The sequence below is a fragment of the Crinia signifera genome, chromosome 1 (genome assembly GCF_055691185.1).
Source record: "Crinia signifera chromosome 1, ASM5569118v1, whole genome shotgun sequence".
In the NCBI taxonomy this organism is placed as follows: Eukaryota; Metazoa; Chordata; class Amphibia; order Anura; family Myobatrachidae; genus Crinia; species Crinia signifera.
In genome coordinates, this window is record NC_139217.1 from 370,488,362 (window position 1) to 370,512,069 (window position 23,708).

General features: G+C 43.2%; 1 protein-coding gene across 15 annotated transcripts in view; it reads left to right on the plus strand.

Moving 5' to 3' along the window:
* NCOR2 (nuclear receptor corepressor 2) overlaps positions 1–23,708 on the plus strand; it is a 351,963-nt gene that overhangs the window by 114,384 nt on the left and 213,871 nt on the right. For all 15 annotated transcript variants that reach the window (XM_083150819.1, XM_083150847.1, XM_083150856.1 and 12 more), the window contains exon 3: positions 5,158–5,285. In XM_083150819.1, the coding sequence (XP_083006945.1) occupies positions 5,158–5,285 (128 nt within the window). The remainder of the gene's footprint in view (positions 1–5,157; positions 5,286–23,708) is intronic.

Consider the following 23,708-nt stretch of genomic DNA (forward strand, 5'->3'; position numbering starts at 1 on the left):
ATCATAGACCCCATACACTAGGGCAACTTCCTAGAGTGGAGAAGTCTCCTGCAGTCCTCCAGTGAGCCGCCCTGGACCATATATTGTACAGTATGTGGTCCTTTCGCATACGATATAACTCATGCAATCCCAGCCAAGTTGCCGGCTCGCATGCAAGCCAACAGATCGCTTCTACAGTCGGTGCGACTCGCAGGCTCCGGCGCGATGTGCCCAGGACTCCTCATCACAACGAACCTGCTGACAATCACATGTGATTTGGATGCTGCAATTGCATGAAAAGAACCCAAATTGCCTGTAAATTGCCCTAGTGTATGACTAGCTTCAGACTCTAATCCTCATGCAGACCCATATGCAGTTTAATGTTGCTTTGGGGCTCTGAGGGTTGTTTGAATAAAGGAGAATAATTTAAGATTTGAAGGAACAGTGTAAAATGGTGATAAAATCATAGAGAAGGCCTAGGCAGGTTAATAGAATGGTACCGTATGCTAAGTTTGCCTAAACAGATGAGAGAGATGATATTGTGGTGCAGTTTTGCTTACGGGTTTGTAGCTTTGTAGGAGTAATTGAAACAGGATGCTTAAGGGTTTGTGGTTATAATTGTGCAAGGTTACTGCATGAATTAAGGATTTCATAGTGATTTTTTTGTACATTTGAGATATTTCTGTACTTATGTAGTACCAGGGCCCCCAATTAACATACGTACGCTAGCGTAAGGAAATCACACCGGCCACTGTCCGATTCAGTCTGAGGTGAATAACTGACAGTGATGGCTGCATCAGGGAGAGCTGAGAACGCGACAGAGGTGACAGTGATGGCAGGTGAACCAGTCACCATGTTCACCTTGCCAAATACAGAGGAGGAGGCTGTCATGTTTTTCCAGCGCCACCAGGTGCTGCCGGTCACGGCTATCCGTGAAGGAAAGCATGTGGCGCTGCCACATTAAGGCCTGCCGCAAAAAGGTGAGCCTCAGAGCGGCGCACTTGTTCCCGGGGTGCTGTTTACACTTCCTCACACTTTTCCGCTTTATCTACTCCTGGGCGGAGGAGATGACAAGTGTGGCATATTGTGACCGGGAACTGCACATGTCTATCAAAACCACAGTGCAGTACAACTGCTTAATGCGGGAGGCATGCACTATGGACTTAATTTCCCAGCCCCATAGGCAAATTGGTGGTCCTGGCATGGTGGTCGAAGTGGATGGAAGCCTCTTGGTGAAGCGTAAAAATCATGTGGGAAGGGTGCTGCCTCAGCAGTGGATTTTTGGAGGGGTTTGCAGGAAGACTGGTGCCTGCTTTGTCACTGCAGTGGAGAAGAGAGATGCCAGTACATTGATGGCCGCCATAATGATTTCGTTGCTCCTGGATCGATGATCTATTCAGATTGTTGGAGGGCCTACAACACGGAGCAGCTTTAGCAGGCAGGATATGAGCACGCGCGTGTCAACCATCGATTTTACTTTGTTGACCCTGAGTCAGGGGTTCACACACAAAACATTGAGCGGAGGGGCGTGTAAATGGCTAAACAAGCGCCAAAGAGGCACGTCATGCAAAAATCTGGACTCGAACCTGGAAGAGTTCATGTGGAGGAAGACTCTGGGCTCTACTAATCCCTTTCGCCGCATTCTCCATGCTCTGGCGCTGCTTCCCAAGGCAAATGCACTGCCTTCATAGTGACTCTTATTGTCCTTTTTTTCTTCTTCATTAATTATCATTATTCTTGTTGTTTCACTTGATTTCTGTTTATAAATGTAATTAATTAATGTGTTATCTTTATTATTATTATTATTAAGTACATTTAAAATTTATCGTTAACACATGTCCTCATTACTGTCTCAGATGTATGGTATGGCAGGTGTGAATGTGTTCCTAAAACCCCCCCACTATCCACGCCACCCCAAAGCGTGGCGAGCGGTGGTGGACTGCGTCCTCCTGACCTTTTCGTACCCCCACTATCCACGACGGCGTGGAGTTGGTTCTATATAGTGTGGCGAGCGCAGCGAGCGGACGCGGAATACATGTAAAGTAATCAGTGTCGCCTTGCGGGGCTTGCCATGCTTCGGGCTCCGTGGCTAGCTGCACTTGCCACACTATATAAAATCCACTCCACGCCGACGTGGATAGTGGAGGTATGAAAAGGTTGGGAGGACGCGTTCCGCGGGGCTCGCCACGCTTCAGGGTGGCGTGCACAGTGGGCGCGTGCTTAAAAATCACATTTCATGTCATTGCAGTGTAGTAAAGTTAATGGCATCACATGCCATTTTGCGTTTTTGGAACAAAGACCGATCTAAGTCTAGGAGGACAGCTAAACATTGAGCTTTATGGGTAATATTATTATTTTTTAAATATGCAGCATGAAACTTGCTAGTGCATCAATTTATAAAAAGGGAAACAAATAGGTGTTCTTAACAGCAACTAAATTAGAGTTAACATGTCTGTGCAAGCTATAGAGAGAAGATGGGAGAGGCTTCTTTCCAGTGCATGACTCATTGGACATGACTTCTAAAGTGCTGCAGGGTTGCTACACATTTGCTACGTCCGCGGGTGATGGATAAACCCTACATAAGAGAATCCATGCCCTTGCTTGTACCTTGACCCCTTATAGACTGCTAAAACACAGCATGAGACACAGAGATTGCAAAGTCTCTAGGTTGGACCTGTAAAGGCCCATACACACTGGGCGAGTTTGAGCGGCTTTCAGCTCAAAGCTGCCCAGTGTGTATGGCCCGGCGATGAGCGGTGAGCGCTGTTTCGCACTCCTGCAACATCGCCGGGAAAGCCGTTCATCTGCTGGTTATCCCAGCAGATGAGCGGCTTTCAGGACGGCTTTGCATAGCACTCCTCTATGCAACATCGTCCCGTCCCCCCGCCCCCCGTCGGCGCCGGGCAGGGGGAAAGCTGCTCAGTGTGTATGCACTGAGCGTCTTTCCCTGCAGGAATGATTTTCATCATCGTTGTCCATACACGTCGCTTCTTTGCAGCAAAGGTTAAAATGGTAAAAATCATAGTTCGTATTAGTCCATGTGTTTCCCCCTGAACAGTTTCCAATTATCGTGGTCACTGGCAGATACTACAAATATACAGTATATTTTTATTGGCATATGTGCATGGAATGCAGGATTTTTAAACACAATTACTGTACAAACTCCTTATGTTATATATCGATTCCTATGTATATATATATATATAAAAAAAAGAAACATTGTCTAATAATTCAGATTTCTCGATAATTGTTTTCTTCTACGGTTTTCATTCTGAATGTTTACTCAAGCCCTTTCCTGGGTGTTTTTGTTTTTCCTTTTTAGAGTTTTTGTGCAAAATGTTTATTTTAAATTTAATTTTACCCTGATTTTGTTCATGTGCTGCACAGTAATCCCAACACTACATACTAGCCAAAAGCATTGTATAGAAGAACATAGGTGGTGATTCTGGCTGGCTTGCAAAAGCAAACTCCTTCTTTAATGGACACTGCAGGTGGGGCAGATTTAACGTGCAGAGAGAGTTGGGGTGTGTTCAAACTGAAATCTAAATTGCAGTGTAAAAATAAAGCAGCCATTATTTACTCTGCACAGAAACAAAATAACTCAAATGTAAAGGCATACACTCTGGGTGACTTTGAGCTGAAAGCCGCTGAAAACAGCAAGTTTGAGCGGCTTTCAGCTCAAAGCCACCCAGTATATATGGCCCGTCGATGAGCGGTGATGCGCGCTTCTGCATCATCGCCAAGATAGCTATTCATCTGCTGGTTTTACCAGCAGATAAGCGGCTTTGAGGACAGCTTTGCATAGCGCTGCGCTATGCAAAGCTGTCCCCCCCCCCCCTCCTCCACTGACCGTGCCGGGTAGGGGAAAAGCTGCTCAGTGTGTATGCACTGAGCTTCTTCCCCCCCAGCGATGACAGCAGTTATCGCTGTCCATACACGCTAGGCAGAAATCGCCCAGTGTGTATGGACCTTTTCACTCTATGCACATGTTACATCAGCCCCACCTGCAGTGCACATGGTTTTGTCCATTAAAGAAGGAGTTTGTTTTTGCAAACTAACCTGAATCAACACCATAATATTAGTAGCCTGAGCCATACACAACACTGCAGGAAGGAACCCAGTTACCTTGCACTATGGGATATCAAATTAAACACTCAGTATAAATAACATTTGTTGTTTCATTATTTTACGTTAAAGCGCAGCACATTATGCATCTCCTGATATACTTTGTGCTGCTGGGGCGACCCTGATACTGCCACTATATAACTCTGTGTGGGTTCATGCGATCTCCATTCCCCCCCTCACATCATGTCACTGTCCCTGTCACATGCAGCCCTGTCATCACTGACTTATCATGCATGTCCTGATATAGTCTGTGCTGCTGCCCCACCCCTAGGGCTGCTAGAGGTGTGTTGCCCACACAGTATTTGTTCACAGATGTAATTGATACCAAGTTTGGTGTAAAGTGCTTGAGCCATTCCGGAGTTATGCTCTCTCCTGAAATACTCTGTGCTGCTGCCCCACCCCTAGGGGTGTGTTACCCCCACAGTGTTGGTAAACATATTACTTATAATCTGCAAACAAAGTTTTGGGTAAATAACTTTAGTCATTCCGGTGTTACTGTATGCTGGAACATACATATGAGCGTACATAAAAAATTGTGGTTTTAAATTAATAAAAAAATAACCGTAATTAATTTTGATATGGAATTTCTTTAGTTGTCTCAGCCGTGTTTTATACCCTGAATTTTGCTCAGTTCAGAGATTATCGGCAATCAGTGAATCGGTGTGAGTCATACTGAGCATATGTTTGATGGGCTTGTATCAGTGGGTGTGATCGATGATCACCAAAATCAAAAATTGTGGTTTTTAATTCATTAAAATTTAACCGTAATTAATTTTGGTTTATTTACCCTATTTTTTTTTTGTTGCCTCGGCCGTTTTAATACGCTTGTATGTAAAATTTCACATTCATAGCTTGTAAACTGGATTTGTATGGAAAGACAGACAGAAGGACATATTTACGCTATTATATAGTAGATTACTGGACACTACACCGCTTTTTAGTCTTCAGAAAAATTTTCTCATGAAGAAAGAAAAACTTAAACTGCTGATTGTGTGATATTTCTGTAATATGAAGTCATGGAGATCTAAATCTTTTGTGTATGTTTTTCTTCAGGATGCCAATCTTCTAGATTATCAACACCATTCAAGAGATTACAGCTCGCATCTAGCCCATAGTTCTGTTCTGCTCCCACAGAGGAGGCGACCATCGCTGCTAACAAAATTCCAGCCCAGCAATGAAAGGTAGGATCATTTCTGTATCACCACAGTTCCGTTTCACAGATTGTTCTACAGATAAAATGAATAAAGCAAAATGTGTTCTTTGCAGAACTAATTTAGCCTTTTGGAGAAGTTCCATTAGGTGATGAACTATAAAAGCAGGAATTCTAGGTTTGTGTCCTACTATAAGTGTAGTGCCCTGAGATTTTCCATGGGTCTCTTCTATGCACATTTTTGTTTGCTCATGTCTGTGAGCTTAGTGGTCTTGGGAGAGATTCTTTAAACTAAAAATGCGGTAAAACCCCCGCATTTTGGGATGCTCTAATCATCCCCCGCCGGGTTACCGTGGCGGGGGGGCATCTCCCGAAAAATCTGGCGATGCCCCATAGAGGCCCCTATGGGCTTCTATCGGGCAAACACGACCCCTCGCTGCCCCGCACGGACCCCCCCTAACCTGTGTCCAGGCAGCACAGAGCTGTGCTGACCGGAACTGTGACCTCCTCCTCCCTGCACTGTACATCCTCTTCCAGGTGCAGGGAGGAGGAGAGCCAGCTCCCCTGCAGCAGCAGCAGCTCCAGGCAGGGTAAGAGAGGGAGGGGGGAGCCGCTGGGACCCGTCGCTCATCACCGGGTCAACACAAAAGACAGCTCTTAACGCAAGAGCTGTCTTTTGTGAGAATTATCGCATATGTTAGATCAGTGGTAGCCAACCCTAGCCCTCGAGAGCTACCTTTTATTAGGAAAGAGAAAGATTTGTCATATGGTGGTGCACCATTTATAAGAACTTGAGTCATAAAATATACCTTTTATTGATTATCATTAAAAAGGAACGCAAAATATGACAAACAAACATATAACATATACACAAGTGGGAACAGTGTGTTTAAAAGGCACGTGCGAGTTCGAGGAGCGATTACCTTAATAGGTTTATAATGGTATCACCTTATAATATTCCTTTCTATCATATGTAAATTTATTTTAAGGAGAAGGTGTCGATACTTATTCTGTCGAAGTTTGGTGTGTGCTGGAATATAGTTTCTGCAGCCTTAAAGGTAGCTACTGTGTACTAAGCAGTGTTACAATATAGCGTATATAGTTAGTAATAAATTGTTTATAACAGACTGATTAATTTATTGGGTATCAGAGTTTTTGGCAATTAGCACAATGATTTTTACTTCTGAGCCAAATATATAACAGTCTATGGTATAATAGGCATATTAAATTTATTACTAAAGACTAATTGAGTCAATTGGTCAAGTAACCGTTTCTTGGTGCTGTGCCCGATGGGTGTTACTTCTATGCCAATTATAAATTAGTCCAAAAATAGATAAGGGCTATATGTCCTTCAGCTAGTATGATATTATTTCTAGCGAGGCTGTATAGTCACCTTAGCTAAATGTGTGCTATTCGGAAATACACTCCCTAGACGGGAGATAGCTGCTATGTTTAAACACCGTCGGACACAGTCAGTCTCTCCCTGTGCCGCCGACAGCTTCTGCTGATCGTGCTACGGCTGACAGGGGGACTGCCGTTACTTGGGTCCGAGGTAGCTAGGCTAACAGGCGAGCATTCCCTGTGCAGGGACAAATGCCGCTACTGAGTCAACCGTCAGTCAAGCGAGCATTCCCTGTGCAGGGACAAATGCCGCTACTCAGTTAGCCGTCAGTCAAAAGTCCTGCCCCGTACCGCTGTCAGCTATCGTTGCTGTAACTGCGGTCTTAGGGGGATTTAAGACTGTTAGGCTGCCGTTACATTAGAGTCCTGAAAAGGACTGATAAATACATTTGACACACACACAACAATTCGAGAGGGTATCGCTCAAGGAACGTGCGCACGGCTGAGTCGGCCGGCGTACGCTTCGCAGGTCTTCCTCAGGGCCCTGAAAAATGAAACATTTCATTAACCATCGATCCTTACTAGCGGGGGCCAAACGTCAAATCAAACCTTATATCTGCTCCTTTTCCTGTGCAACTGATCAACAAAACCCTCTGTCCTCGAGAGCTACCAACAGTTCACATTTTCCAGATAACCTAGCTGCTGCACTCATTAATCACTGACACATTTTAAAAGATACACAGATGGAGCTAATTAGCTCACTTGTGATTCTGTGAGGAGACCTGCAAAACATGCACTGTTGGTAGCTCTCGAGGACTAGGGTTGGCTACCCCAGTGTTAGATCATATGTGATAATTATGTTTGCGGTAGCCGGTGATGGGCGACAGTAAGGGGGGGCGTGGATGTAAGAGCAGCCCCCCCTTATTAGAAGTACAGTACATCAACATTAAAGGGAATGTTTTGCTCTCCTCTCCAATATAGATTGTAGATTAGTCCTGTCTCAATTAGGGATGCCAATCCCAGAGCATTGAAAAATGCCCAATCCAGGGATTGGCTTCCCTAATTAAAAAAACCCGCCCCGCATATTTACTTACATGTGCAGTGCGGCCGGGCGGGTGTTCGGTGAAGCTGGAAGGGTGGGCGGTCCATTGCTGATGCCGGGAGGCGGCCACTTCACTTCCGGAGCCGGGCAGGGAGGTGTGCAGGCGGCCGGGCGATGACAGGACGGGGCTGCGCAGCTACTTGGCCTACGCAGCGTGACCTCTGGGCCTCGTCACGCTGCGCAGAGCCACAACGCCGGGACGGGAGTAGCCGGGCAGCGTCTGAGCACTTGCTCAGACGCTGCCCGGCATTAGACTGCGCATGCGCAGTCTAATCCCGAAATCCCGGGATTGGAAACTCCAATCCCGGGATTGAAATCCCGGCGTTTTAGGTGCCAAATCCCGGGATCCCGTCGATCCCGATCCCGGGATTGGCCACCCTAGTCTCAATATCTCAAATCAGGTTATTATCATGCATTGGGCCCACTATACAGGGAACAAAGCCTATCCTGAACTCTGCAATAAAGGTGAATACAGTTTTTAAAAGTTCTTCTACAGTAGGCCCTGGTGTGTCATGGGTGTAGATTTAGCTGTTTCGATTCAAAGATGTGGTTTTTTTTTTTTTTTCAAGGCAAGAAATAAATAAAAATAAAATATCTCCCAGCAACAGACCTCACAAGGCAGGAGATTTGCATTATCTGGCCTAACACTGACCTTTAGTAGAAACAGCAGCGGTTATTAACCACTGGAGATCTATAAGAGCCGATTTTATGTTGAACAGCAAGATTCTCTAAAAACACAATTGAATTAAAATGATCATCTATAGCTTTATATTAGTACAGTATAAATGTGCTTATAAACCATCAGGAGTTAAAACCTCCACAAGACAATAATAACTTGTCGTTAGCTTGAGGTCAGACTGCCCGATTTTGTCTCTATTGCTGTATAGCATGGGTCTTCAAACTGCGGCCCTCCAGATGTTGTGAAACTACAAATCCCAGCATGCCTTGCCACAGTTTTGCTATAAGGGAGTGTTAAAACTGTGGCAAGGCATGCTGGGATTTGTAGTTTCACAACATCTGGAGGGCCACAGTTTGAAGACCCATGCTGTATAGTCATTAACACGTTACTACAGACTATTGTTATCTTTATTTCATATATGAGATAAATATCAATTATTCTCACGACTACCCCAACAAAAAAAGTAATTTTTTATTTTCTTTCGTCAACCTTGAGGTCACAGCTATCGCCACACCCCATTGACTGCACGGAGGAGCCCACTCCGGATCGGAGAGTATGTGTCCCCGAACTCTGCTGTATGGGTGGTGGGGGAGGGGGCAGGTGTGTGTACGCATCCCCTCTCTGTTTGGGGGTTACTGTCACACACCCTGTGCTGTGCATCCTCATGAAATTAGTATGTGTTTAATCTTGTGGCAAAGTATTGGGGTATGTCTGTGAAAATTGCCAAACAAAACATTTTTGTACCAACGTTGCTGTGAGATCCTCAAAATATCTAACCTTTAATGAATTAACTTGGCTGTTTTTTTATTTATGCTAAAAAAAACAGTCTCTGTGAGCGGAGCTGGCATTTTTAGTGGATATTTTGAGGATCGCTTACAGCAGTGATGGCTAACCTTGACACTCCAGCTGTTGTTGAACTACACATCCCAGCATGCCTTGCTACAGTTTTACTGTTTGGCCATGCTAAAACTGATGCTGGGATGTGTAGTTCAACAACAGCCGGAGTGTCAAGGTTAGCCATCACTGGCTTACAGTAATGTTTGCACTCACAGGGTTAAGGAAATAACATCTTTCTCAATGTGTCTTCTAGGTCCAGTGGCTTGCTCTTTGCATTAAGCTCTGTGTCATATGTTCTAGGCTACATAACACCCTCTGATTACGTCTGTGTATTGCAGTAGTATGCTGTTTCACCTAGCTTTTCCATAGCAACTAAATGCATTGTGAAATCTTTGAAATATTTACCTAAGTATATCTCAATGGAGATGATGGATTACCTTTTTTATATATCCATCCCACGCTACTGAAAAGCTTGTGTGAGGGCATATGTGTATATGCTGTACTCAGGATTACCATTGTGTATGTAAATGGTACAGCTGCGTGATCATATTGATGTTCTGTACAGGAGCATAGCCAGAACATGTGAGTCATAAAGCATCAATTTAAGGAGGGTTTTGACCCAATACTACAAGAAAGAAACCTCTTTGCAGCAGTTGATCATAGTAGTGCCCTAGTTTATTTTATGACCCAGAGCAGTTGTCTAGTTAATGTTATGCTCTATAGTACTGCCCTAGTTCACAATAGCACTGATTAAGATCCCGAAGGATCTGTTGTGCATTTTGCAATGTACTGATGTCCGGTACTTGCGCCAAACCACAGTATGTGACAGCGGACACTGGATAGCATCAGACTGTCAGTGATTGACCATTTCTTAAAATAGAGGCATTTTGGGCAAGAGGGAAGAGACTGATGGCGAATTCCTGGCCTCTATGTAGCATATGTGGCGGCTGGCTTGCATGACCCCATGGGTTACGCAGCTAGCCGGTGGTGTTGGAGATTATCCAGTACTGCGTCCAAATCAATAATGCATGCAGGTGGTGTAACGCCTACTGCTGCGTTACTATATTAGAGCTATCGCTGTTGTTTCTATGTAAGTAGCAGCAATAGCTTCTCCCAACCACATTTCTTCCACTATCCAGACTTAAAAGTGCAGTGAACTGAATAGCTTTGGGAGCTCCTCCTAGTCACTATTTACTGTGCACTGAATTGAATTGACCCCCATATTTTTCATTTACCTGAGACACCAGACTTTTTAACTCCGCTGTATGCTAGGTAATGCTGAGCAAAGTTAAAATGCATACAATCCAGATGCACATATAGAATTTGCGCAAATTTGTTCTAGGTTATCAAGAGGTTTGTGTCAATATAACTATAGGCCGGTGGTTCCTAACTTTTTTGTATTGCACCCAAAGACCAAAAGTTTTTGATGGAGATATTCAAAAGGAAAATAGTAAATTAGGTAAATTGTGTTCCTTAGGATCAGTTATGTGGTGAGGGACAGGATTTACTTCTTTTTGTGCACAATGAACAATATACGGTAAGCTTATAAGATAATGTTTAAGAAAAACCTATTCGGGTCGATCCTATTCAATTTTTGGGGAAACCAAACAAACCTGTAGCAACCAAACGATGAAATTACTGGTTTAATTGACATTTTTTTTAGACTATGTTTTAAACTCCTGATGGTTTATTAACACATTTATGCTGTATTAATATAAAGCTACAGATGATAATTTAAATTGAATTGTGTTTTTAGAGAATCTTGCTGTTCAACATGAAATAGGCTCTTCTAGATCTCCAGTGGGTAATAACCGCTGCTGTTTCTACTAAAGATTAAGGTTAGGCCACATAAAGCAAATCTCCTGCCTTGTGAGGTCTGTTGCTGGGAGAATTGCTCTAGTTTCAGCCCAGCTCTCAGGCCTCCTCTCAGTTCTCATGATTAATTCCCCAGAGCACTGGTCTCCCAGGAATTAAAGGTGAGTTTCCTGCCTCCCTTGATCCCAAGTCATATGCTTCTGCTGAGAGCTGAAATGTGGAGAATTATGAGCCTGTCACTTGTAATGAGTTTACCAGGCTGGGCGCTGAGGTGAATTCCTTGCAACAGATACAATATGAGAAGGAACATCCCTTAACAAATACAGACGTGACTTCAGAATTTACAGCCTGCAAACCAAGACTCAAGATCTTGGTGCATTTACCTTTTCTATGCAAAAAATAATTCTAAATGGTTTCGAAGAGCTCTCAACAGGAGAGCGTATATGCATATATAGATAGATGTGTCAAAATATATTTATCATCCATATGATACAAGTCAAGTTACACATAACCCTGAAAGCGCTGTGTGACGCCGGTCATTATTTTTGAAAAGTTTCCATTAAATATGATGCACAAGCTTCTTTTGCTGGTTAAAATGATATTCTGCATATTTATATTCAGCATGTGACTGCCACTATATCTATAAGAAATGGATGTTAGAATGATTTTCTGGAAACTGTGAATATAGTATGTTTTATGCAGATACAGTTGCAGTCACACGCAAAATATAGACTTACTGCATATTTTAATCAACAGAAGTGATTGTGTATCCTATTCACATGTCTATGCAGGACATGCTGGCCACACATCAGACCAACTTTCCTCCAACTATCCAACTAGTTGGTTGGATGGAATAAAAATCTGGTACTGGATAGGAGCAAATGTAATATATAATTGAGTCATTTGTTTCCCAATTCTGAAAATGGACAACAACTGTCACTCAGACAATGTACTGTAGTTGGACCTATTTGATTTAAAACCATTTCGCTTAATATATTTGTCCATTCTCAAATTGCTTATTGGCATTTCCTCCCATCCGGTACCAGATTTTTAGTCCAACCAACCAACTAGTTGGATGGTTGGAGGAAAGTTGGTATGATGTGTGGCCAGCATTAGTCCAGAATGCTCCGGTTTATGATGCAGCCCACATACTCAATTTCCCTCCAAGCTGGCAGTGTGGGAAGTTTCAGCTTCTCAATCGTCACGTGACTGGTTCATCCAGTACTGAACAGCCAAGTATTCACCTGTTTATTTTGACCAATCCAGCAGCAGGTCTTTGTATAATGCTTTCTGATTCACAAGGGGCACTTCTCCAGTGCCATAAGTCACACAGCTATGTGTGTGGGCTTTGGATCCTGCACTCCCAAATGCTATAGCTGATCTGTTGCTGTTGGTTATTCTCCTGCACCATCGGTAATTTGATTCCTTCACCATCGCTCATCCTATTCCTTCACCATTGATACCCTCTATAATCAGTACAATCAATATAATTGGTGACCTGTCTGGTGTAGTATTGATACCGTCGGTGCAACTTGCTACCTTCATCAGTTCCAGACGATCATACTCCAGCTGATTCCACATGTCATCAGTTCCAGCCGTTCATACCTACTATCTGTCCAAGCCGGTTCCCTGCATCATCTGTTCCAGCCAATTCTATTCGTCAACAGTTCCAGCCAACTCCTGTTTCATTGATTGTCCTTCCTTAATTACCACTCTTTGTTGCTTCAAGAAACTCTAGCAGGGGGCCATGACTTGGCTATTGGGCACCATGAAGACCAAAACCCTTTGCGGAGTTCACTGGGAATACCACAGTCCGTTTAGACTTCTTGCCCCTTCTTGGCTTGGTATTGTGTTACAGTTTATCCATTTTATGTATCATTACCACTGTTTCTATTTCATCAGCTTCTGTATGTGAAAAAACCATCACGCTTTGAAATTACCACTTGTCTGGAGTCTTAGCAGCAAGTCACAAGATCTAGGGTATCAAACTCTCAGCTTCTGACAGATATTTAATAGAAAAAGTTGCTATATCTATGGACTTCCAGGGCACAAGGGTAATAGGGGCAGTGGGTTTGTGCCATGTGACCAGCTAGGGTGGGCATGACCCCGCTGACCTCACTAATGGGGCTGTGCCCTCCCTCCCTTGACGTCACTGATGGGAGCACTCTGCAAAAACATATTAATGTTAACATTATGATATACCTAAAAACTTAGAACAGCACTTAATTAATTGTAGCTGCTTTTCTAAGTGGCACCCAAACATAATACAGATGTAGCCCCTCTCGTTCAGTGCCGGCACCCGGGACTCCATTAAAGCGTGTGTGCCCCAGTCTTCGGCGGCGGCGCAGTGCGTCCCTGCCCATCTCTGCTTCAGGGAGACGGGCAGAGCAGCAAGGGGGACCGGCGGAGGGGACCCGGGGGGAAGCTCCATAGCCACGGGGCGTGCGAGCCGGTGGCTGGCGATTAATTTCGACGTGTTCTTATACACTACGTGAATTGGGCCCGATTTCACCCAATTCTGGAGGATCGGGCCGAGAAATCGGGTGAAATAACCCAAATTGCATAGTGTATGACATTCGATCTGATCCGATGTGCAGTCCCGTGCTCATCGGATCAGATCCGGAGGTGGGACAGTCTGTACTTAAGATAAATCTTATGTGCAGCCGTCAGTGCAGCTGGAAGCGAGGTCTGGGGTAGTGTGGCCTTGGTGTGGAGAGCAATGACCGGAGAGCAGGGTCTGGGGGAGCTACATGCGACACAGCAGCAGGAGAGCAGGGTCCATGGTAGTGGCAGGCGGGGACCGGCGGCAAGCGGCAGGAGAAAAGAAAAATATCCTATTCAAAAGACTGGGCACCTGCTGATTGGCTGAGAGCTCAGCCAATCAACGGCCTCCCAGTCTTTTGAATAGGATTTTTTCTATTTTCTTGCCCGTAGCCCAGACCCTGCTCTCCAGTCCCCGCTCCTCGCCTGCCACTATCATGGACCCTGCTCTCCTGCCGCTACCTTGCCTGCAGCTCCCTTGGACCCTGCTCTACGTTCCCCGCTGGCCCAGACCTCGCTCCCTGCCGTACTGACGGCTGCACATAAGATTTATCTTATGTGCAGACCGTCCGACCTCCGGGTCTGATCCGATGCACATCCGATTAATCACATGTAAAAAATGAAACATAAGGGGACAAATCTTATCAAGCTTTTCCGGGGAGCTGCCAGGGGGCTGCATGCTAAGTATCCTTGACGATCTTTAGCATGCACACTAAGCGATATTTTAAATGATATTGCACAGAAGGGTAAAAATTTGTGATATTGTTTAAAACACTTAAGAGTGTTTGCGACCTAAGACCCATGGGCATGCACATCAATAACTATATGATGCACAAAATATCATTAACAATGGTCGTTATATAGTTTAAAATATATTCTAATGTGCACGTACCTTTTTAGTTACGTAAGGAAGGAATTACTGAAGTTTTCCATTATAGAGTATAGACCACCTATGTAAATACTACTTAAGCTGAAGGATATCTACATGCAGTAAGTACAGAACCAGACTATGGGGGTGTGGTAGAGCATTAGCTGGTTCCCCCTTTCACAGAATCACCCTGCTCCAACTACTCCTCTTGGCCTCTATCTTGTATTTATACACAATGACGCCAATGCAATGTGATTTTTTTGCATGCATCTCGTACCCAGAGCCATGTGCTCTTCATTTTAGAACATGAGCACATTAATCCAGCTCTTGGAAAGCTATATAATTATAATTACATTGTGATGTGTCTTTACCAATGATATATTTTGTTATTATATATGCTATCTGTATAGCATTCTGAGCTTTTATTATACCAGAGTACTTGTGGGCGCAGTATTTTACTATTACCCAGGGTGCACTTTGCCATATGCTAAAGTACTTTGGTGATTGGAGAAGTAAATAACAGAAAGGCCACACAAGGATAACCATTTCTGTGGAAATACTTCTCATGTAATTTAACTTGAAGTATATTGTTTGTACCATGAATCCATTGGATTAAATTGCAATTCATCCTTACTTGGTCTGCTTTAGCAAGACTGAGCATGAAATAGATGGGAATTATTGTAGCACAGAGCTGCCCTCGGGAAAGTATATACAGTATAGTACTGTACATACAGTAACAACTCTTATTTCATTGCCTAAACCTTTAGCTTTATTCTTTTTGTCTGTTCTGCTTTAACCCATTCTCTGTGGGAAATTTATGATTGTATTTTAAAAACATGGACCTGGATGATGTTTTGGTGTGGTCTATGACTGTGGACCTGATTCATAGGTGGATGCAATATCGATGTTTCCACAGTTGATTGCACACATGTCTCGATGGATTTGAGACAACAGTTAAGGTGACAGATGCACTGAGCTTCAAAATGTGATCAAATGGAGAGTGATAAACAGCCATCCAATCGCTCCTACCTGTCATGTTACAGGCTGGGTTTGAAAAATATCAGACAGGAGCTGATTGGTTGTTTTTTTATCACTCTCCATTTTAGCACTTTTGAAGCTTAAAGCATCTGGCCCAAGGTGTGTACACAATTTAGCGGTTGCAGATGATAGATTTCAATATCAGTGGCTGGCGGGGTGCTGGCAGGGAGAGAGGAAGGTGAGTGGGGGCCATATTGCGTTGAGCTATATGGTCCTCGTTGCGAGATAACAGAAATAGACTGTGATGCACAGTCTATTTGTACTTTAAGTTACGACGCCGCGCATCGGGATTCAATCAGATTGATCGACTGTAACTCTAGATCTATCCTAGCTCCCTGCCAGGGCCGGGCAGTAGAAATGGGGGCGAATCAATTGTTTTCCACCACAGCAAGCATTAAGGGGGACCAAAATGGAGCAATTCAATTGTTGCTATGTTTCGACAATCATTAGCCACTTTAACCAGGACCTTAGACTGGATTAGCATCTACTCATGGCAAGTACATACACATACAGCTATAACTTTATCTGCACATTCTAAGGGGGTTATTCAATCCCAGGCCTCGACTGAGTATCAGAATTGTGTACTTGTTTAGTTTTACGGCGGCTGATATATCGGAAGTCGATATTGGCCGATATATCAGATGCGATCTGATGCGATTTTTTTACCTGTTCATAACCCCACTATCCACTATGCATGGAGTTGGCTGGGTGGCTCACCACACTATAAAAAATCAACTCCATGCGTAGTGGATAGTGTGGTTATGAACAGGTAAAAAATCGCATCCGATATATCGGCCGCCGTGAAACTAAACAAGTACCCTTTATATGTCATCCTTAAGGGGTGTACACATGGAGCGATTGCCTTTCTATTCGATCGGGATTGAATCGCATGGCAAGGCAAACACATTTTGCTTTGGACTATATAGAACAGATTATTATTATTATTATTATTAATATTATTAGTATTATTATTACAATTATAATTTTATTTATAAGGCGCCACAAGTGTTTCGCAGCGCCCTACAAAGGAACAATACAGGGAGACAAAACTTGGCATAACATTGAATAAATAACAAAAATAGAGTACAAATAAAGAGCGCCACAGTTCAATACACATTACAGCTTAAATATAAGTAGTGAGGACTCAATCAACATACAACTAGAGGCTTGAGGCCAATGATGGAGATAAGTATGCAGACTAAGATGATCATTGAGTGTTTGAGTATAGGAGAGCTGTGAGTGAAATGTGAAGAGAAGTGGGCTATGACAACAGGAGGGAAGAGGGGCCCTGCTCAGAGGAGCTTGTAATCTAGTAGGAAGGGGAGGCAGACAGATTACAAGAGGTGCAAGCAAGTGGGTGGTGGCTAGATAGCAGGAAATAAACAGGCAAGGGGTCAGAGAACCAGCTAATTCACGCAGTGGAAGGGTACGCTTTGATGAAAAGGTGAGTTTTCAGTGCCCGTTTGAAGCTTTGGGAAGCAGTGATCAGGGTGGAGGAGAGACGACAGTCATCAGCCAACCGTAGAGGGCCGGAGGGTTTATGAATGGAGATGAGGTTAGAGATATATGGAGTAATGGAATTAGAGATGGCCCTGTATGTGAGTGTGAGGTGTTTGAAGAGGATTCTGTATGGGAATGGGAGCCAGTGCAGATTTTGTTGAAGGGGAGTGGCAGAATTAGAGCTGCGGGAGAGGCTTCAGAGTTGAGGACAGATTGGAGAGGAGCCAGTTGGGATCGAGCGAGGCCGTTGAGGAGAGCATTACAGTAGTCAAGCCGTGAGATGACCAATGAGTGGATGATAAGCTTAGTTGCACTCTGTGAGAGAAAGGGCCTGATGCGAGCAATGTTGCGTAAAAGGAACCGGCAAGAATGGGCCAGGGCTTGGATGTGGGGTGCAAAGGAGAGGGGGGAGTCGAGAGTGACACCCAGGCAGCAGAGTTAGGGAACGGTGGAGATGGTGTTGTTAACAGTGATAGAGATATTAGTAGGGGGCATAGCTCTGGTTGGGGGAAAGATAAGAAGTTCGGTTCTGTCCATATTCAGCTTCAGAAATCGCTCAGACATCCAGGAGGAGATGGCAGAGGCAGGTGGAAACCTGAGAGAAAACAGTGGGGGACAGATCAGGAGAGGAGAGGTAGATTTGGGTGTCATCAGCATAGAGGTGATATTGGAAGCCAAAGGAGTTAATGAGTGCACCCAGAGAGGAGATGTACAGGGAGAACAGAAGGAGGCCAAGGACGGAACCCTGAGGGACCCCGACAGGAAGGATGGGAGGTGGGGCCAGAGGCAGAGACTGAGAAGGAAGGGTTGGAGAGGTAAGAGGAAAACCAGTTGAAGACCGTGCCAGAGAGGCCAATGTTTTGGAGTGTGTGGAGGAGGAGAGGGTGATCCACTATACCGTATAGCCTTGCGTGCACAGTAAATTTTACTATGCGATTTTGTTGCAGCGGGACCGTTAATCAGGATCGATTCGAATTTGATTTTGCTTTTTTAAGCAAAATCTGATGGAAAAACAGACCACTGTGTGTATTGGATTAAATGATGTGGTGAGGGATAAGATTAGTTTCTGTTTGTCTACATATTTTATAATTGGTAGTGCCCATCACTGGTTTTAAATGTAAACCACTTGAATTGGTCCTGGACAACCAATCCAATGCACCCCTGCAAGTGTCCTGAGGCACCCCAGGGTGCCACGGCACACAGTTTGGGAACCACTCATCTATATATACAGTTTATCCTCATGGTCATCCTTTAATAGGATTAAGTGAGCCAGAGCGGTCAGACTTAATACTATGCTAATCCCCTACTGTATTGTTCTATGTATTGTATTGCAGCTGAGAACAATAGGCCTTAGTGAGCCATGGCTATCCAAACAAGGCTAACTGAAGAAGGCTCCATCTGTATGTCTAGTGTCAATGTGTGTATCTGGAACACTATCATCGGTTGGTGACGAGTAAAACTACATCTAACTCTCACACATGCACAAACACAGAGGCAATCACAAGGTAGCAGACTAGCTTTCGTAGCATTTGCTTTGAGCGAATTTACTAGTAATGAATATGCTTTTAAAGGGCAGGCTATCCGCTTTAATTTAGGGATATTCATTGGAGGAAGGGTTTAGATATTACAGCTCCATATACAGTACAATATACTCACAGGATGTTTTTTGAACATATGGGATATTCCTTTGTTATTTCTAAATCAATTAAGCAGGGAAAAGGTTAGAAGATGATTCCAAGTGTGGCATTAGCATTTGGAAGCTGTTGATGTAAATTCACAAAACGTGGTTAAAGAAGCTGTCATTGCAAATGACACAGCCCAATGAAAAATATACATCATAGAGCTAGCAGGACCTTAGCATTGGCCAAATCACAAATTTTGTACATTCTGAGAAAAAAAAAAAAAAGCATAACAGCCCAGTGTAGAACACTCTCTGGGAGGTAGGAAAATTATTATGCAAGTCTACCATAAAGAGAAGACTTATTGCTGGGTCTAAAGTAATAGCCTGTAAATACTATAGACCCAGCAGCGCAAGTGTAAACCCCATTTTTTGCATCTTTAGTGAGACACCAGGAGTCTCATTTACAATTGCTGCAGCTGGCAATCTAGAGTTTTTAAAAAGTTTGTGTACTGTACAAGCTACTTGCTAAGCTATACCTATCGCTTCTCCTACTAGCGCCAGGATCTGTGAACAGTGGGGTGGACTCTTAAAAACCCTCCCCCGTCCACAGTTAAAAACTAGAAGACCATCTCAGAGCAACTGATTCCCGTGACCGCAGTTGCAGATATTATTATTATTATTATTATTATTTACATTTTTATGGGACTGTACCCATAATACCCAGAGGCAATCAGAAGAGGAAAAGTGACCTCAGGTGAAACCAAAACATATTGAATGGTAGCTAAAGAGTGAAGAAATACAAGTGGAACGCCTCCAAGGAGCAACAATGGGTCCATTTTATGAAGAACCAGGAGGACTCCTCTTTTGAAAAAAATAACTTTAAAAAGCCACACTGGTATTTGCAAAAAGGCATGTAAACCACAATAATTTGAGGGAAATGTCATTGAGATCGGCTTGTCAAAACTACAGCTTTTTGGCAAGTCACAGCTCTATGTTCACAGACTAAAAATATTAAGTTTTCAAATAAACATATTATGGGCCTGATTAGGGTTGGTTTACAAAAGCAAACTCCTGTAATGGACACAATCATGTGAACTGCAGGTGGGGCTGATGGAACATGTGCAGAGAGGGTTAGATTTGGGTGGGGGGTGTATCTCAAACCGAAATCTATATTGCAGTTTAAAAATAAAGCAGTCAGTATTTGCCCGGCACAGAAACAAAATAACTCACCCAAATCTAACGCTCAGCACGTTACATCAGCCCCACCTGCAGTGCACATGGTTTTGTCCATTAAAGGAGGAGTTTGCTTTTGCAAACCAACCAGAATCATGCCCTATATGCACTGATACCAGTTTTTCCCAATGTATGGTTCTGGTGATGTGTGCAACTACAGATGTTTAGTTTCCCCATTCACCACAACAAGGGCAGCTTTGTCCTTGGCTGTGGTGGCCGCTTCTGGCTGCATGTGGTGGCCGTGATGGTTGCAAGATATTGTGCGCTCTTGCAGGGATTGCAGGCGTTTGATGGTAATACATCACGGTACTACCGCTTGCTGATTCGCCTCAGTAAAGGGGCATCATACATCAACCTCTGCCTGACAGAGGGACAGCTAGGAAGTGGGGCCAGGGTCATTCTTCAGTGGGGGGCCTTGGTTGTCTTCTGTTTTTTATTTAATTTTTTACCCAGTGGGGCAATGAACAATTATAGTTTCTTTGTAGAACACTATACATGAAATCCTTGGAAGGTTATTTCTATGTCATTCCATATTTTGAGATTGTATGAAATGGGCAGGATTGGTTACTGTATGTGTTTTTAATGTAATACATATTCCGGGTACCTCAGCTTATTCTATACAGTAATCCTCACTGTGTTTACTGGTATCTTTCAGATGAGTGAAGGTAACATTCCCCTATTTCTTTTAAAGTCATATATATTCCATTAGTCAGGGTAACTCTTTCCATCTTACATTACTCAGAAGACTCTTTTATCATTAGTCACATGACTTGTGGCTCCAGACACCATACACTCTTTTATGACACCGCCTCAGTATCTGAAGTGTTGCCAACCTCTTTATGGCATTTTTTAGCTTTCTGTTTTATTTGGCACAATGAAATATCAACTGATTCAGTCTAGTTTTCTAAACACTGCAATTGATGCAAGGGTTCAGGTTTCTTCAATACAAAACATTTAAGCGTTTCATATTTTTGTCTTTATTTCTTATACCAATCCTGATAACTGAGTGTACTCTAAGCACGTTGTCATCGCCTGTGCTTCCTATTTTCCACTTCTTTTCATCCACAAACAGACCTCTCTCATATGGTAACATGATCTGGTCTTCCGCTCCAGCGCAGTGTGGTCACAAGCCCTCCATAGCGGCTTGGAACGTCCATGATTAGCATTTCTGCTACATGGACATAATATTCTTTAACTTTTTTTTGTAATATCCTATGCACTTCCAGTTCTCCTCATGTGTTTGTCATTGTTTTGAGATTATTTGAATGTTTTTCCCTCTCATAGTATATTTATTTATGGATTTGTATTTGTGTATTTGCTCAATTTGATTATTATGTGTGCAAAGGGGGATAGTTCTGTTCCATTATTCTGGGAATGGTATATTTCTCATATCAACAGTTACACATTTACACACTAGGGTCATTTTGTTTTTCTTTTACTGGAGCCAAATAAACATCAAGTATATTTTTGGAATGTGTGAGGAATTTGGAGTACCTGGAGGGAACCCACTGACATATGGGTATAATATACAAAATCCACACAGTTTGAATCGAACCATGGTGGGAATCTTAACCAATACATCATAATGCAGAGTGTTGCGCTGTTCAGTTGCATGCAAGGGCGCAACAGTTTTTTTTAGGTTGAGCCATCATCTTCTATCAGGAGCAAGAGGTCAGTTAGGGACGGCTTTAAAACATGTTTTAGTTAATAAAGCGTATACAGGACGATGGTAAGAATTCAGCCATTGCCATTCCAACGCCACTGTAGCATGACTTAATGAACGGGACTGATAACAGCACATTTTTCTGTGAGTGAATGAAATAGATGAGTGGTGTGAGCTTCAGATCCTAGCTTTTTTTTTTTTTTTTACACGTTGTGCATTTTTTGGTCTCTCTAGAATCTCTGGGTATGAATAAATCATACTCCCATCCCCCTTTAATGCTTTTAAAATATTTAGATCCATAAATGAGCACATGCCTTTTGCCTAAATAGGATCTGACTTGCAAGAAGACTCCGATGCTTTCTGTGGCGGATAGGCAGCACGTGTCCTCCCTGAGAACTTCCCTGTGGTGACATTACAGAGAGGTCACTGGGTCTGTTCTATCTGCTTGCAGATAAAGAAGGAGCAAAAACACCTGCAGATGTTGTATCTTGCTGCTTTTACGATTTTCTATTTTTATAGTTAATTTTCATAGCAACTCTGTAAATCTGGTCTCTGCATTTTGGTGTCAAAATAGTGTGGTTTTTTTTTTTTACTTTCTTTGTGACCTACTTTAACATACTGCTTTTCTTTGCAAGCCAACAAAAATAAAAAAAAGGTATTCAATGTAACAATGTTGCAGGGAATGCAGATTCATGAATGTCATGTGAAAATAGGTGTAGCTGAGTGCAGCTCAATGCTCACCTGCGGGTTTAGGGGTGTGTGCATTGTTGTCTGGGGGCACACAGAGATATCCACTCTGCATAAGGACTTGGTGTTGGAACATCTGTTATGGTAGGAAGGGAATCATTTCTTGTTTGAAACGAAAAGTATGGCCACACCTGTTGTACCCATCTCTTAGTACATTAGTTGCGCTGTTAACAAGACCTGTTTTGCACTTGACGCACATTTGTAATTGTACTTTTTGCACCTCTGCCCACTTCTTTATGCTATTGCTGCTCCCGATTTTGTGAATACAGAGACTCCACTCGCAGCATCTTGTGGCTGTGCAGTTCCATCTCGGTTTGTTTATTGCATTTAGTTTCTCCATCTGAACATGACCACCTGTGTGCATCGTTAAATATAGCCACTTACAGCGACACACCTGCATCTGGCTTCCCACCCCCTGTTACCTCCCAGGAATTCCCACTGTAGGGTAGATGTATGAAGCAGTGATAAGGGAGCAGAAGTGATAAAGTGCCTGGTACTTTATCATCGGCCAATCAGCTCCTGGCTGTCCCTTTTTAAACCCAGCCTGTAACTTAACAGTCAGGAGCTGATTGGCCAATGATAAAGTACCAGGCACTTTATCACTTTATCCCTTATCACTGTTTCATACATCTACCCCTGAATTCCACAGACCATGCATCCAACTATGTTCTGAGAAGTGCGCACTGCTACTCTGAAACATATGCACTATTGTAAAGCGCAATGGAATCTGCTGCGCTATATAAAAAACTGTAAATAAGAAAATATGCAGATATGAAACATCGGACAACTATGTGCAGCAACAATACTGTGTGCAATCTAGAATCGGGCTCCTAGTCTTCCTTCATCATTAAGACAAAGAGATGAAGGCAGTATATCCTTATATGTGAAAGTGTTAACATACATTCTTGCACCCCTGTATTGTATAGTAGCTAAATGCATTTTTGTGACATTAAAATACATATATAATATGTAAACTCTCCAGGGAGAATGAACCGGGCTTTGAAGTGAGACTCCTCTGCTAGGTTCCCTGGTGGCCTCTGGCCTGCACTTACTGAATGAGTAGGTAAGCTGCCTCAGTAAAGGAACTGTAGGACAAAGAGAGCCTCCTTCCTGTAGATGACACTAATATATGGCAGTACAGCTGTGCTCTTCACATGTTGATAGATGAATATGTGTAATCCACAAAACCAGACTAATAGAGATTAAAATAGGAGATTTGGTTTCAAGATCATGACGGATGGAATTTGTCTATAAAAGGCTGCATTAGCTCCAATTTAAAGATCCTGTAGGTTGGGGGCCCTACATCTGGTCACTTGAATAAAGTTATAACTTTGCTGTACAGGAATATAACCATTCCTTAACACTTTAAAGAGACATTCCAGACTTACGGCATATCTCAGTGATGACACTTGGTAAAGTAGATGAATTGGGCCCTAAGAAAGGCCTCAAAAGTATGGGTCAATCATTTT